The sequence below is a fragment of the Pongo abelii genome, chromosome 23, assembly GCF_028885655.2.
Source record: "Pongo abelii isolate AG06213 chromosome 23, NHGRI_mPonAbe1-v2.0_pri, whole genome shotgun sequence".
Classification (NCBI taxonomy): domain Eukaryota; kingdom Metazoa; phylum Chordata; class Mammalia; order Primates; family Hominidae; genus Pongo; species Pongo abelii.
The window spans coordinates 26132021-26144879 of record NC_085929.1 but is presented as its reverse complement, the minus strand read 5'-3'; the positions used below and the strand labels follow the sequence as shown (position 1 = coordinate 26144879).

Here is a 12859-nt window from a genome sequence, read left to right as displayed (position 1 = left end):
TCACTAACCATACTGTATCCATACTGGATCCTGACCAAGCCCTCAGGACACTGATGTGTAACACAGATAACAAACATCCCTGGATGCCCACTTGATTCTCAGGCTCCCTCCTGGGGGAAAGCTGCCCTGACTCCTCAGGGGCCCAGCCTGAGGATGAGGCTGAGTATGCTGCAGGCTACACCACAGTGGTCCTTAGCACAGTGAGAGACCCAGATGGGGAAATAGGACATGAATGAGCTTTTGGCTGATCCTGGGTACAAACATGAACGTAGGATATCAGGATCACATGACCAGACATCTGAGTTCTCAGGGACACCTACATTTTAACTATCCATAGAGAGAAAGGTGGGTGGAAGGGTGTAAATTGATTCCTGTATCTGTTTGAATTTTAAAGTGGAAAATATTTGTGAATGATTTGGGAGATGCGGGTTTCCAAAAAGAAGAATTTGGTTATTTTATATTCCAAAAAGAACAGTAATAGCAGGATCAAGTCTAAAGACTAAGGTCAAACACATTTCGTCCAGAAAGAAGCATCTCCAAAGATTTTGTTGTTGTTGTTTTTGCCAATTAAAAGCAAAGAGAGGAAACTTGCTTTTGTATATTAATAAAGTTTATTTTATGTTCCAATTTAATACAAATGCATTTCAGAGCTTTTTTAAGTATTAAAGATTATAAAATTTTTAGGAGGGACTCTCTTCTCTAATGTCATGTAAAAAAATATTCACCTAGGAAAATATGTTGAAGGTCTAACCCCCAGTACGTCTCAATGTGACCTTATTTTGAAAATAGTGTTATTGCCTATGTAATTCTTAGGATGAAGCCATCCTAGAGTGAGGTGGCCTCCTGATCCAATGTGCCTGGTGTCCTTATAAGATGATGGTAGCAAGGAGATTGGAAGACACAGAGAGAATGCCACGTGAAGACGAAGGCAGAGATTGAACTTACACAGCTGCAAGACAAGGAGCACTAAAGAGTGCTGGCAAATCACCAGCATCCAGGAAGAGGGAAGGAAGGATCTCCCCTCAGGTGTATGAGGGATCATAGCCATTTCCATGAATTTTGGGAGGCTAGCCTCCAGAACTGTGAGACAATACATTGGTGTTATCTTAAATCCCCCTGTGTATAATACATTGTGACAGCAATTCTAGGAAACTGACACACCAAACAATCAATTACACAATATTTCTGAATTTGATTGTACTTCTTTTATCTTCGCAATCAAGTTTTCTGTGGATATGATCATGTCTGTGCTTATATCTCTAACCTTATAAATACACTTGTAATTTAAGGTTAATGTAAGAAATCCTCTCCCTTAAAAATCCATAAGTACATGAGGACTGCTTAATATTATTAACATTATGACATCTAGTGCAAAACTGTAGCTTTTACATAGTTCCATTTGTTCACTAGTATCAAGATGTGAAGGTGGGAAGATCACCTTGTTGTTAACAAAACACTCCTGGTCATCTCTGTGGATGTGAGAGTGCAGGGGGAGACACCTATGTGTTCTTTGGGAAGTCACAAAAGCAGCATGCCCAGAGCATCATGTACAACAATGTGAGTTTGCTGGACATGTGGGCAGGAAGCAGAACAGGCTGGGGCATGAGGAGCCACCTATCACCAAACCCTCCAGCGCCTTCCTGCCTGGGTCAGCCCAGAGCTGCTCAGACTTGAATGTGCACGTGGATCACGTGGGATCCTGGATAATGTGGATTCTGATCAGTGGGTCTGGACTGAGGCCAGAGAGTCTGCATTTCTAAAAGGTCCCTCCTTCCAAAAAATCCACATACATGTTATAATATTACCAAATTCATAAGAATGGTGGGAAATAAGAAGGGAAGCCACTTTCAGTCAGAAGCCAAAGAGAAATTTATCTAAGAGGGAGCTAAAGGATTATGATCAAAGAGAAATCTCCAATTCCAGGCAGGGAGCTGATCATAGAGGGCAGATGGGAAGTTGGGAGAGGCTCTACTTTCTTTAAGAAATAAAGAGAAATGAGAGCAAACACACCTCAAACCTCCTCTTGACCCAGCATCCCCGCTGGCTCCTGCCCAATCTCCGCACTGGTGTGGCTTACAAAGTGTGGACTTCCTCACCCTCTCTTCTTCCCCATCTCTGATTCACAACTTATTTCCTCAGTTCCCCTGTTTCTCTCCCTTTCATTCCACTTCTCTCCTCTCCTGTGACATCCTCAGACAATCACCACAATCTTTCTAGAGGAAAAGCCATGGGCATTTTCATATCTTTTCTTGCTAGTTGTCACTCACATTCCCTCTTGTTTCTTGAACCTCTCTAATCCCTTACTACAAAAGATGGCCGAGGCCACTGCTTCTCTTTTCCATCCCCTTGAGTAGCTTCTCCTTCTTCCCCCTGTTTCTATCCTCGGTTACCAGAGCATCCAGTGAAGCACTCAGTCAGGTTAAAGATCCTCCCAAATGCTCACCCTCCTCCCTATGTGTGATCTCCTGAAGAAGTAGGGAGAGAGAAACATGGCTTCATGAGTTCATGGGGAAGTGGGTGCGTGGCTGAACTGTCCCTGTTCTCAGCAAATGTATTTTTTATTTTATGCATAGTTCGTATATGAGACAACCTTCCCCTGGGGACTCTTTATAAAATGGAGAGAATTGTGTGTCTTGTTCCCACAGAGGAGGCCCAAATAGAAAACTAAAGGCCGAGATGAGGTAGGAGGCTGCCGTGAGGAGGGGTCTCACCCTGCCCTTGGACAGGGAATTGGCAGTGGTCAGGCCCTGGTGGGGGCAGAAACCTGTGTCAGGAACCCCTGTTATCTGGTCACAGACATAATGGGCTTTGGCCTGGGCAACAGGGGGAGCTGTGGGGCCGGTCACTGAGGTCTCTGTGGGGCTCCAAGCCGAGAAAAGAAACACCTGACCTTGGTCTGTACTCAGGACTCACTGGGGTCAGCAGCTGGGTCTTCTCTGGGTCCCTGCGGTGCCTCAGACAAGGCCTAGCCCAGGCTCACCCCTCCCAGAAATGACATCCAGCCACAGAGGCTGCACATAGGCTTAGGGAGAGGCATAGTTGGGCAGGGGAAGAGGAGCACATTTGCATGAAGGACCCCTCCCTCTGAGGCTAGAGGGTGGATAAGAGAGACCTGCAGCGTGGCTGCCTCAGCAGAGCTCTGGGGAGTCTGCACCATGGCCTGGACCACACTCCTCCTCCTCACTCTCCTCCTCCACTGCACAGGTCAGGAGGACCCTCAGCATCCTCATGCCCCAGCTCACTGACACCACCTCCCAAACTCATACCAGAAATGTTGTTTTCTCTAGTCCTTCCTTCAGGCCATAATGAACATCTCTGTTTTCAGGGTCTCTCTCCCAGCCTGTGCTGACTCAATCATCCTCTGCCTCTGCTTCCCTGGGATCCTCGGTCAAGCTCACCTGCACTCTGAGTAGTGGGCACAGTAGCTACGCCATCGCATGGCATCAGCAGCAGCCAGGGAAGGCCCCTCGGTACTTGATGAGGCTTGAAGGTAGTGGAAGCTACAACAAGGGGAGCGGAATTCCTGATCGCTTCTCAGGCTCCAGCTCTGGGGCTGACCGCTACCTCACCATCTCCAACCTCCAGTCTGAGGATGAGGCTGATTATTACTGTCAGACCTGGGATAGCAACACTCACACAGTGATACAGGCAGATGAGGAAGTGGGACAAAAACAGCCTGCTTAGGATCTTGTTCTGTGACAATTTTCAATTTTAAGACATTTCTCATATGTATAAAATTTACTTGGAAGCATCCGGTTTAAAACAATTCTACTCTCCATTTCCCATTCAATGTTTCTGAAGTCTCAGAAAAAGTAAAAACAAAAACAAAAACAAAAACATAAACCTCCTGATGATGCTGAGATGTTGCCTGCTTATCCATATGTGCTGATACCAAACCCTATGAAACTCATCTTTTCTCTTGAGAGAAAGAAAAGAAAAAAAAAAAAGAGCCTTCCCTAGAGCAAATCTTGCTCAGAGCCCAAACATCAAGCCAGCAGATAGACAGTCCCCTACAGCATGGACTCTGTTCTTCAAGGGATCAAAGAAGAGACCTCCCCTTCCCACCCTAGGTGCCTGTAGTCAGGGCTGCCTGATGCTCCCTGTGCCCTGGGACAAGGCACTCAGGTGTGAAATGCCATGGAGGTCATAGGCCTGGAGAAATGCCAGGCATAGAGCTGGCCTGATTCACTTGCAGGTTCTTTTATCTGTTAAACTGTCAGAATAGAAAGGGTTTGGGTGTGGGGGAAACTATGAAACTGGGGCCAGAGAACCTCTTTGTGGGCTGTGAGAGGGTGACATGGAGGCTTCACCATTGCTGGGAAAATGTTGAGTGAGCTCCTAGGAAGTTGAGGGAAGTAGGTCTCATGAAAGTGGCTTCCCTCCAGCTCATTCCACTCAGGAACATGAGGACCCCCATGGGTGGATTTTCCTGGGCTGATAAACACTGACTTGTGTTCTCTTCTCTCCAATCCCATTGGAGCTTTTCAACAATCTTGGCGCTGTGATGGAATCTGTGGGACATCAGAGAGCAGAAACTCCTCAACCTGTGCAAGTGAAACTCCCTGTGTGAAGCTCTTGATATGCCCAGATCCTGAGGTCACCTTCTCCTGCACAGGGGACAGCAGAGAAATTAAGGGTTACCACGGAAACTGGCACCAATGGCTGCAGAGAAACCCTGAATTTATGACCTAGGACTGGAGTGGGGACCTTCAGTGGTCTCAGACTGATTCTCTTTCATCAGCTTGGTCTCCTTGACCACCTCTGGGCTTCAGACTGAGGGTCAGGATCACTATCACTGTCACAGCTGAATATAATCTGATGCTACCATGAGCTCCCATTCCATGGGAAAGTGGCATAAAAATATGCCCTCCATTTCCCCCGTCAAATACGCCTGCGTGTGAGCAACACTCGCTCAGGTTTTGGTTTCTGCTGTCACTTGTGCTCCCAGTGGGTCTGATGCTCTTAATTTGCCTCATCTTGAAGATGTCGATGAAAATAAAACCTTTTCCTTGTGGCCTCCCAGTGCATACAGAACGTTTGCCTGCAGAGGATAAGATACCCCCTCCATGTGCAACATGGGTATGTCCAGGGGAGCAAAATCCCTACCCGTGTGACACAGGAGACCTGAGTCTCATCTTCCCAGTCCTGTAGATGTCCCCTGCCCAGGCCTGGTGGATCATTCCCTGAGCTCTGAAACCCTAGGGAAGGTGCTTCCTCTCTCTCTTCTCAGAAGACACCCCCAAGGAGCTTGTATATCCCGATGTGCAGGATCAACCTCCCAGTTAGAATGGGGCTTTGGAACCCATCATTGCTTACCCGTTCTACTTTAATCCCGTGAGTCTTATGCTTTCCCCACTCTGCTTCTTTGGCTGGGATGCTGCTGGACTGCATCTCAGTCCTTTGGAGACTAGAAGGATAAAAGTCACAGAAAGCTCTCACCTGGTTAAGCAGCATCTCCCAAGAGCCACCAGGGGAGCTGCTGTCTGCTCTGCTCCCTCCTGCATCATGATGGACTCCTGGCCCCTGGGCTCTCCTGCCTCATTCAGTTTACCATCGGTCCACTCTCCACTCATTACTAGTGCTGGCTAGAGGGAGGGGTAGTAATTGTCCAGCAGGTAGTTTTGGGGGGATAACAACAGAAAGTACTTCTCATAATCTTTGCTGATAACATTTTCATCTTGATGTCTGCTCCTCAGGATCTGATTGTGTCAGTGGAAGTCTGATACTTGAGGAAATGTGGGCTTAGCATTCTGAAAGGTCTGGCTCTGGGTTGGCCTAGGGCTAGTGTAGAAGAGAAAGAAGAGAGGTGCTTAGCTTTGGGCAATGAAGGCATAGCTGTCAAGGGGCTGAGATCTCTGCAATGTGGGCTTCCTGCAGAGACATTCCTAGGGAAGCTGAGATCCCAGGACAATGAAGAAAAAGCAAATTGAAGTGAGGAGAGGGTGGGCTGTGGGAGAATTGGATGACAGGTGTGGGCCAGATGTAGTAAAGAGGGTGCAACATGAAACAAAAATATTGCCTTTTGTGACTTTCAGGGGGAGAAGGCCTGGGGCTTAGAGCAATGACAAAAAGACAACGTGGCAGGAGCTAGACCATGAAGCCACAGGAGAACTGGGGCTTGGGCCTGTCCCTGAGGGACACTGGGGAAGATCACATGACAACCATGGTTCCTGTCATCCACTCTGTGCTCACTGTCCCAGCTGCTGTGCCTCCCAGAGCCCATGGTATGTCCGGGTCCCTTCCCTGGGGTCTCTTTCCCAGCACCAGCTCCAGGAGCAGATGTACACTTTGTGCCATGACTGAGGCATGCATGGCTGAGTGGAGAACAGATTTGCAAGAAGAGCCCTCTCTGCTCAGGTTATGGGGGGTGGGTGATAAAATGTGGGCATTTGGGTTCCACTAGGGGCCTCAGGAAGCAGAGCCTGGACAGGTTTCCCACAGTCTGGACTCCTCCCTTGACCCTGCTCCCTTCCCTCTCCTCACTGGGGCTCAGAACAGGTGAGGGCTCAGGGCTGCTTGTGGGGCCTGCACAGACCCAGGGCCTCCATTCCAAGCATTGTCCCCAAACCCTGTAAGGCCTGTGTATTAGTCAGGGTTCTCTAGAGGGAGAGAACTAATAATATATATGTATTATATATATAAAATATATATAATATACATATAATATATATATATAAAGGGCAGTTTATTAAGTATTAACTTACATGACTACAAGGCCCCACAATAGGCTCTCTGGAAGCTGACTAGCGAGGATAACCTGTCTGAGCCCCAAAACTGAAGAGCTTGGAGTTCGATGTTCAAGGGCAGGGAGTATCCAGCATGGGAGAAAGATGTAGGCTGGGAGGCTAGGCCAGTCTTTTCACGTTTTTCTGCCTGCTTTATATTCACTGGCAGCTGATTAGATCATGCCCACCAGATTAAGGGTGGATCTGCCTTCCCCAGCCCACTGGCTCAAATGTTAATCTCTTTTGGGAACACCCTTACAGACACACCCAAGATCAATACTTTGTATCCTTCAGTCTGATCAAGTTGACATTCAGTATTAACCATCACAGTCTGTGTCTGAAATTATGAAAGCATTTATTTCCATGTGCCCAGAGCAGGCTTAGAGGGTGCTGACCCCACTCCTTGAAAAGTGCCAATTGCTTCTCAGTCCCCCAGTGAGGAGGGAGGATTAGGAGTCAGGAGCCCACCCAGGGCTCCTCTTTCTCTCCAGATTTTACGTGATGTCTACATTGACTTAGAATTTATGCCTGGCATTGATGAATATTTTTAATTAATTTATTTTTTCTCTTTGCAATCTATGTGAATGAGGGACTGACAGGAGGACAGAGGCCTAGAGAGAGAGGCTGGGCCTGGGGGCAGGTCCTGGCAGTCTGGGCACAGGCTCTGGTCAGCCAGGAAGAAGGAGGCGGGAGCAGCTCCAGGTGCCCTGGAAGGAGGTGCCGCCCTGTCCTTGCTGGCTTTTTGCTCTGCTGCCCCCAGTGGAGGCTCCTTAGGGAGGAAGAGCTCCAGGACTGTCCTGTAAACCACGCAGTGAGCTGGGCAGGTGAGTCCAGGGGGAGGAGGGCTGCGTGGAAACCTGAGACTCAGGTACTTAGTGGCATGAACACTGCCCAGCTCCACCCTTTTTGGGGAGGACAAAATGGGCACTGGAAGGGACGGCATACATGGGTGCATCTGGACTTTGGGCAGCAGGGGACACTGAGGCTTGTGCTGTGGATCTCAGCTGGGAGACCCACCCCTGGCCCTGTGCTGGAGTTCACTGCCCCCACCCACTGGGGCCAGCAGCTGTGTCCTCACAGGTCCCTGTGGAGCCACTGAACAGCCCCACCTAAGTCCGTACCCCCAGGGTCAGCACTCCAGGCAGAGGTAAGAGTCAGGTCCCATGGTGAGGCTTAGACAGCCCAGAGGAGGAGGCTTGTTTGCATGAAGTGTCCCCCCTTGCCCTGGGCTGCTGGAGGTAGTAGGAGGAACTTGGGCAGCTCAGGCCCAGCTGAGGGTCCTCAGGATGCAGAGCTGTGTGGGAGTACCCACTACGGCCTGGGATTCTCCCCTTCTCCCTCTTCTTATTTACTACACAGGTGGCTGAGGCCAGGCATCAGGGCTGTAGATAAAATGACCAAGGATTGTGCGTCTGTCCATGCCCACCGTCCTGCCTCTCTCACCCTGTGTCCGTCCTAATGTCCTGGACCCAGGGCCCAATCTGTGCTGACTTAGCCATCTGCAGTGCCTGAGTCTGTGGGGAGATGAACACCAGCTCCTGCACTGGAAGCAGCAGCAACACTGGGCGAGGGCATGATCCTGATACCAGAAGTTCCCAGCGGGGTCCCCAAACTCCTCATCTGTGACAGCAGTCTTCGGCCCACAGCTGGTGAACACTGCCTTCCTGAGCATTTCTGGGCTCCTCATCCCAAGGATGAGGCTGATTATCCCTGCTCAGCTTGGGACAGGGACATCAAGCTCACGCAGTGCTGCAGGCACTGTGAGACTAAAACATGCAGCCCCCCCAGTGAGATGTTCTCCCTGTGCAGCCCCCAGACCTCAGCCAAGTCAGCAGCTTAGCCCTGGTAGGTTCTTTCTTTCTCTTATTTTTTTATTTTATTTTATTTTTTGCTCAAAGTTTAGAGATTTAGACCCACTGCAGTGAATATGGTCTAGAAACTGTGTCTCCTTCCTCTCAATTCTACCCACATATCCAGCCCTGACAGGAACACATTGTCATATTGTCTTATATTAAGAAATATTTCTCAATACCAGGGTCAGGCTGCCCTGAAAATCTGATGGCTCAGGACAGAGTCAAAGACAGAGTCCACTGTCCACAGAGTGACCCAGGATAGTTTATTCCCAGAGGTCTGAGTACCTACTGTGTGCCAGGTTCAAGTCAAGGGGCTCAGGACACAAGATGAACAAAACAGGAAGGCTCACTGTTCTTGGCCAAGGGTTGGCCAAGAAGCTTACATCATCTGGTAGAAGAGATAAGACTAACTATTATATATGTCAATGCAATTAGAGAAAATTACCTGTGAGGAGAGGAGCACTCAGTGGGCAGGGGACAGGGGAGAGGAGCCATTAGAGGGTTGGACTGGGATGACACAGGATCTGACTTCAGTTTGTGCAGAAAAGTTTAGATGCCTCAGAGAAGATGGACAAGGAAGCGGGAAGTGTGAAGGCTGTGGGACCAGCTTGGGTCACTGGAGAGAATGGGATTCAGCATGTGTTTGGGGGAGGGAGGAGGGACAGAAGCCTCAGTGAGGAGAGAGGGCTCAAGGCTGGCTGCCTTAGAACCAGGATGGGACATACTGAGCTTCCTGCTGGGAAGCCTTCATGGGCAAGGGGAGTTGGGGAGGCCCTAAGCTCATCGCCACAATGGAAACATTGAAAACTGCCTCCTAGCATCATTCAAAGGTGTCACAGGAACTTTCCTTTTTAGACGTCAAGAGCAGAATCTCCCTCTGAGACTTATCTGAAATGTCCCTTCTCCATGTCCTTTCCTGTCCCCTGGCTGAATTCCCATGGAAACAAAATACCTCTGCCATCCTGGGAATCACATTTGGATACAAACCCTCCAGAATGATTAAGACCTGGAGTCCCTGACCTACTGATGAGGAATCCTGGCCTTCAGGACAACTTGTCTAAATCACTCACACCGTCTCCCCTGACACCATCATAGTGACTGAGAGTGGACTATCAGATTGGTTGGATAATGCATGGCCTGTCCCTGGAGATGCAGCTGGGGTCAGTCATATGCTAACTGCATGGCTGGGTGATTTGTGGTCCTGACAGGAGAGAAAAACAACAGAAGGTTTGCTTAAGTGGCCCAGTGTGTGCATCACGGTGCCCCACACCTGCACCCTTAGCTCATGATGAGAGTTGTCCTGTGGATGCTGGGACGTGGGAAGGGACACAGGCCTGGCTGTTTCCATCACAGAAAGTTACAGTTCTGGCTTCATGACCTTTCCAATATTCCTTCAACAGCAAGCAGGTCAAGACACAGCCACTCCCATTTACAAAACATCAATCTGAAATTCAGGCAGTCTTGGGAAACAAGGGAAAAAGTACCCTGTGATGGCCTTCTCATCCCAGAGGGGAAAGAAAGGAAAAGACGTTCAAGGAGTTACAGGAGTGGCCACTGCCCACCATCATCTGGGTACCTGCCCTCAACTTGCCCCTCCCTCAGGTGAAGACCGGGCTCAGAGGCCAGCAGCTGCACCTCTTCCTGCGTCCACGTGCTCCACATGGGGGCTCTTCCTCCTCCCATTCTAAGACGACTGCTCCCCCAGGTCACCTGTGTGTCATTGCTGAGAGTCCTGGTCACAGGGATCTGGGTCAGTGTCAGCCTGACTCTGATTCAACTGGGTGACTGCCCCTTCAGGACACAAAACCAATTACTGAAGCCCTGAGTGAACTCCCCTGGATTTCCCACACCCTGAACTCCCATTCTCAGTGTCTTCCTAGAATGCTCTGCCTCTACCCAATAATGTCATGTTACATTCTCAGACCTGCAGCCATTTATGTTCCCAATTTCTACACTGTCTCACGTTCTTATCCCATTTCGTGGTTCATTTTTTAGTAATCATCCGATGACTCCAAACATTCATCTACAGCTCACTGTCACATGGAGGGTGTTCTAGGATAATACAGCATCAGCAAAGAAAAATTTTACTGCCTCTTGGGGATCACTCCAGGATCCAAGAAAAAAAAATCCCCGAGCTGAAAAGGTTCACTCCTCAGGCACAGCAGTGTAACAAGTTTGGGTAGAGGGATCTTCTGGGGCATTTCCTAAATAACCTTCAAAAGGCTCAGAGTGTAATGTTCAAAAATTTAAATATATGACTCTCATGCAAATAAAGCATGAATATACATCAAATATTTTATTCAACACATATATTACTGCAGAGAACAGTTACATGAAAAGTAATTTTCATTTTTTAAATAATTAGTACACCAGGATAGAACTTTTGATACAATTTTTTTGCTTTAGCAATAAATGTTAAATCCTTTATTAAACTGTAACTTTGTTTAGAGTGCTTTTCTCTATATATGTTGTATGTAAAATATAGCTTGTAGAAGATAAATGTTGTTTAATGTACAAACATTTAGCATTACATAGAAAATATATATTTAATCTAATTATATAGCCAAGCAATTAACCAACTAAACATGCTCCCTTCATTAAGTGACTTGGAGAGGGGCATTCTGGGAGGAACAAAGAGGTAATTTCTGCTTTTGCCTGTGTGTCTGATTGAAGCCTTCCCCCAGCACTCTGCAGCCTCCAGCTCCTCTGGGCTTAGGCTGAGGCCCCCAGATCAAGTCCTTGGCAAGTGTCAATACTGAAGTCTGCCAAATAAACACAGCTGGAATCCTTAAGGAGCCTCAGAAATAGATGCAGAAGGGCTCAGTGCCCTTCTAATATCTCTGGGGGACAAAAAGGAAGGAGCACTGATTTGTGTTTGCTGTTTCATGCTGAAGGTGTTGTCTGTGGACAGATTGTCTAAAAATGTCCCACCGAAGTGACCGAACCTGAGCACTCAGCTAGGAGAACTTCAGGAGACTGGGCCCCCAGACAATGAGTCTCATGCAGAGGAAAGAAGATGTTTCCAAATCTTCAAGAAGAAAAAGCAGGATCCCATGAGTCAGGAAGATACAAGGAGCAGAAGGTCTGATGACACAGGGGTAGAACTGAGAACTCGCCTCCTCCACCCACACTCAGGGCAATCCGGTCATGGGACCTGCACAGGAAAAATTAACACCCACCTAGAATTCTTCTATTTCTCTCATATTAATCTTTTTTTTTTCTTTCTAATGCCACCACCAAACTTGCCTATGTCTTTCAATTAAAATAAATGATGTGGTGTCCGGCCATGTGAGTTCATGTCCTTTGTAGGGACATGGATGAAGCTGGAAACCATCATTCTCAGCAAACTATCGCAAGGACAAAAAACCAAACACCACACGTTCCCGCTCATAGGTGGGAACTGAACAATGAGAACACATGGACACAGGAAGGGGAACATCACACATGAGGGCCTGTTGTGGGGTGAGGGGAGGGGGGAGCGGGGAGGGATAGCATTAGGAGATATACCTAATGCTGAATGATGAGTTAATGGGTGCAGCACACCAACATGGCACATGTATACATATTTAACAAACCTGCACGTTGCGCACATGTACCCTAAAACTTAAAGTATAATAAAAAATAAAAGAAAGAAAGAAAAGAGGAAGGAAGGGAGAGAGGGAGGGAGGGAGGGAGGGAGGAGCAAATAGAAAATAGAAGGATGATTAAATGAGAAAAAAATAAAATAAAATAAATGATGTGGTAAAAGCATACACATTTTATAGGTTAGTAGATTTCACCTTGATGTAACAGAAGATACTGTTTTCTGAATGCGATAATACTAGTTATGTTTATAATCAACACTGGAAATGAGTAAGGGAAATGTGAGTAGAGTAGCAGATAATTCACCCCTTAAGTCATCCCAGCAGAGCACAACATTGAAATTCCTTCTGTGTGTGTGTGTGTGTGTGTGTGTGTGTGTGTGTGAGAATTCTGGCATACATACAAAAACATATTTGTAGAGATTGAGCTTAAAAGATGTTACCAGTAAGGACCAATTTCAGTAGCGACATCAACTGAAGCCACCCATGGTTTAAGAAGAAATGTACGGCCACATAACCCTACACAGAGAAAACCTTGACCATGAGTGAGGTGCTGATGGTGACAATAGGGAGAGAGCACTATGATGAGACTGTTCCTAAGGAGGATCTCAGAGCTACGTGCCTGTCCACACCCACTGAGCATATCATAGCTTTATAGAAGATGTGATTCAGCCAGATGGGGTCAAACTGCCTGCACTTA

General features: G+C 47.7%; 1 gene segment (V, D, J or C); it reads left to right on the top strand.

Moving 5' to 3' along the window:
* The first annotated feature begins 3155 nt into the window (after positions 1-3155).
* LOC100443977 (immunoglobulin lambda variable 4-60-like) lies at positions 3156-3684 on the top strand. The segment is given in 2 exon segments: positions 3156-3204; positions 3326-3684. Coding segments are annotated over 2 exon segments (408 nt in total).
* Positions 3685-12859: the final 9175 nt, after the last annotated feature.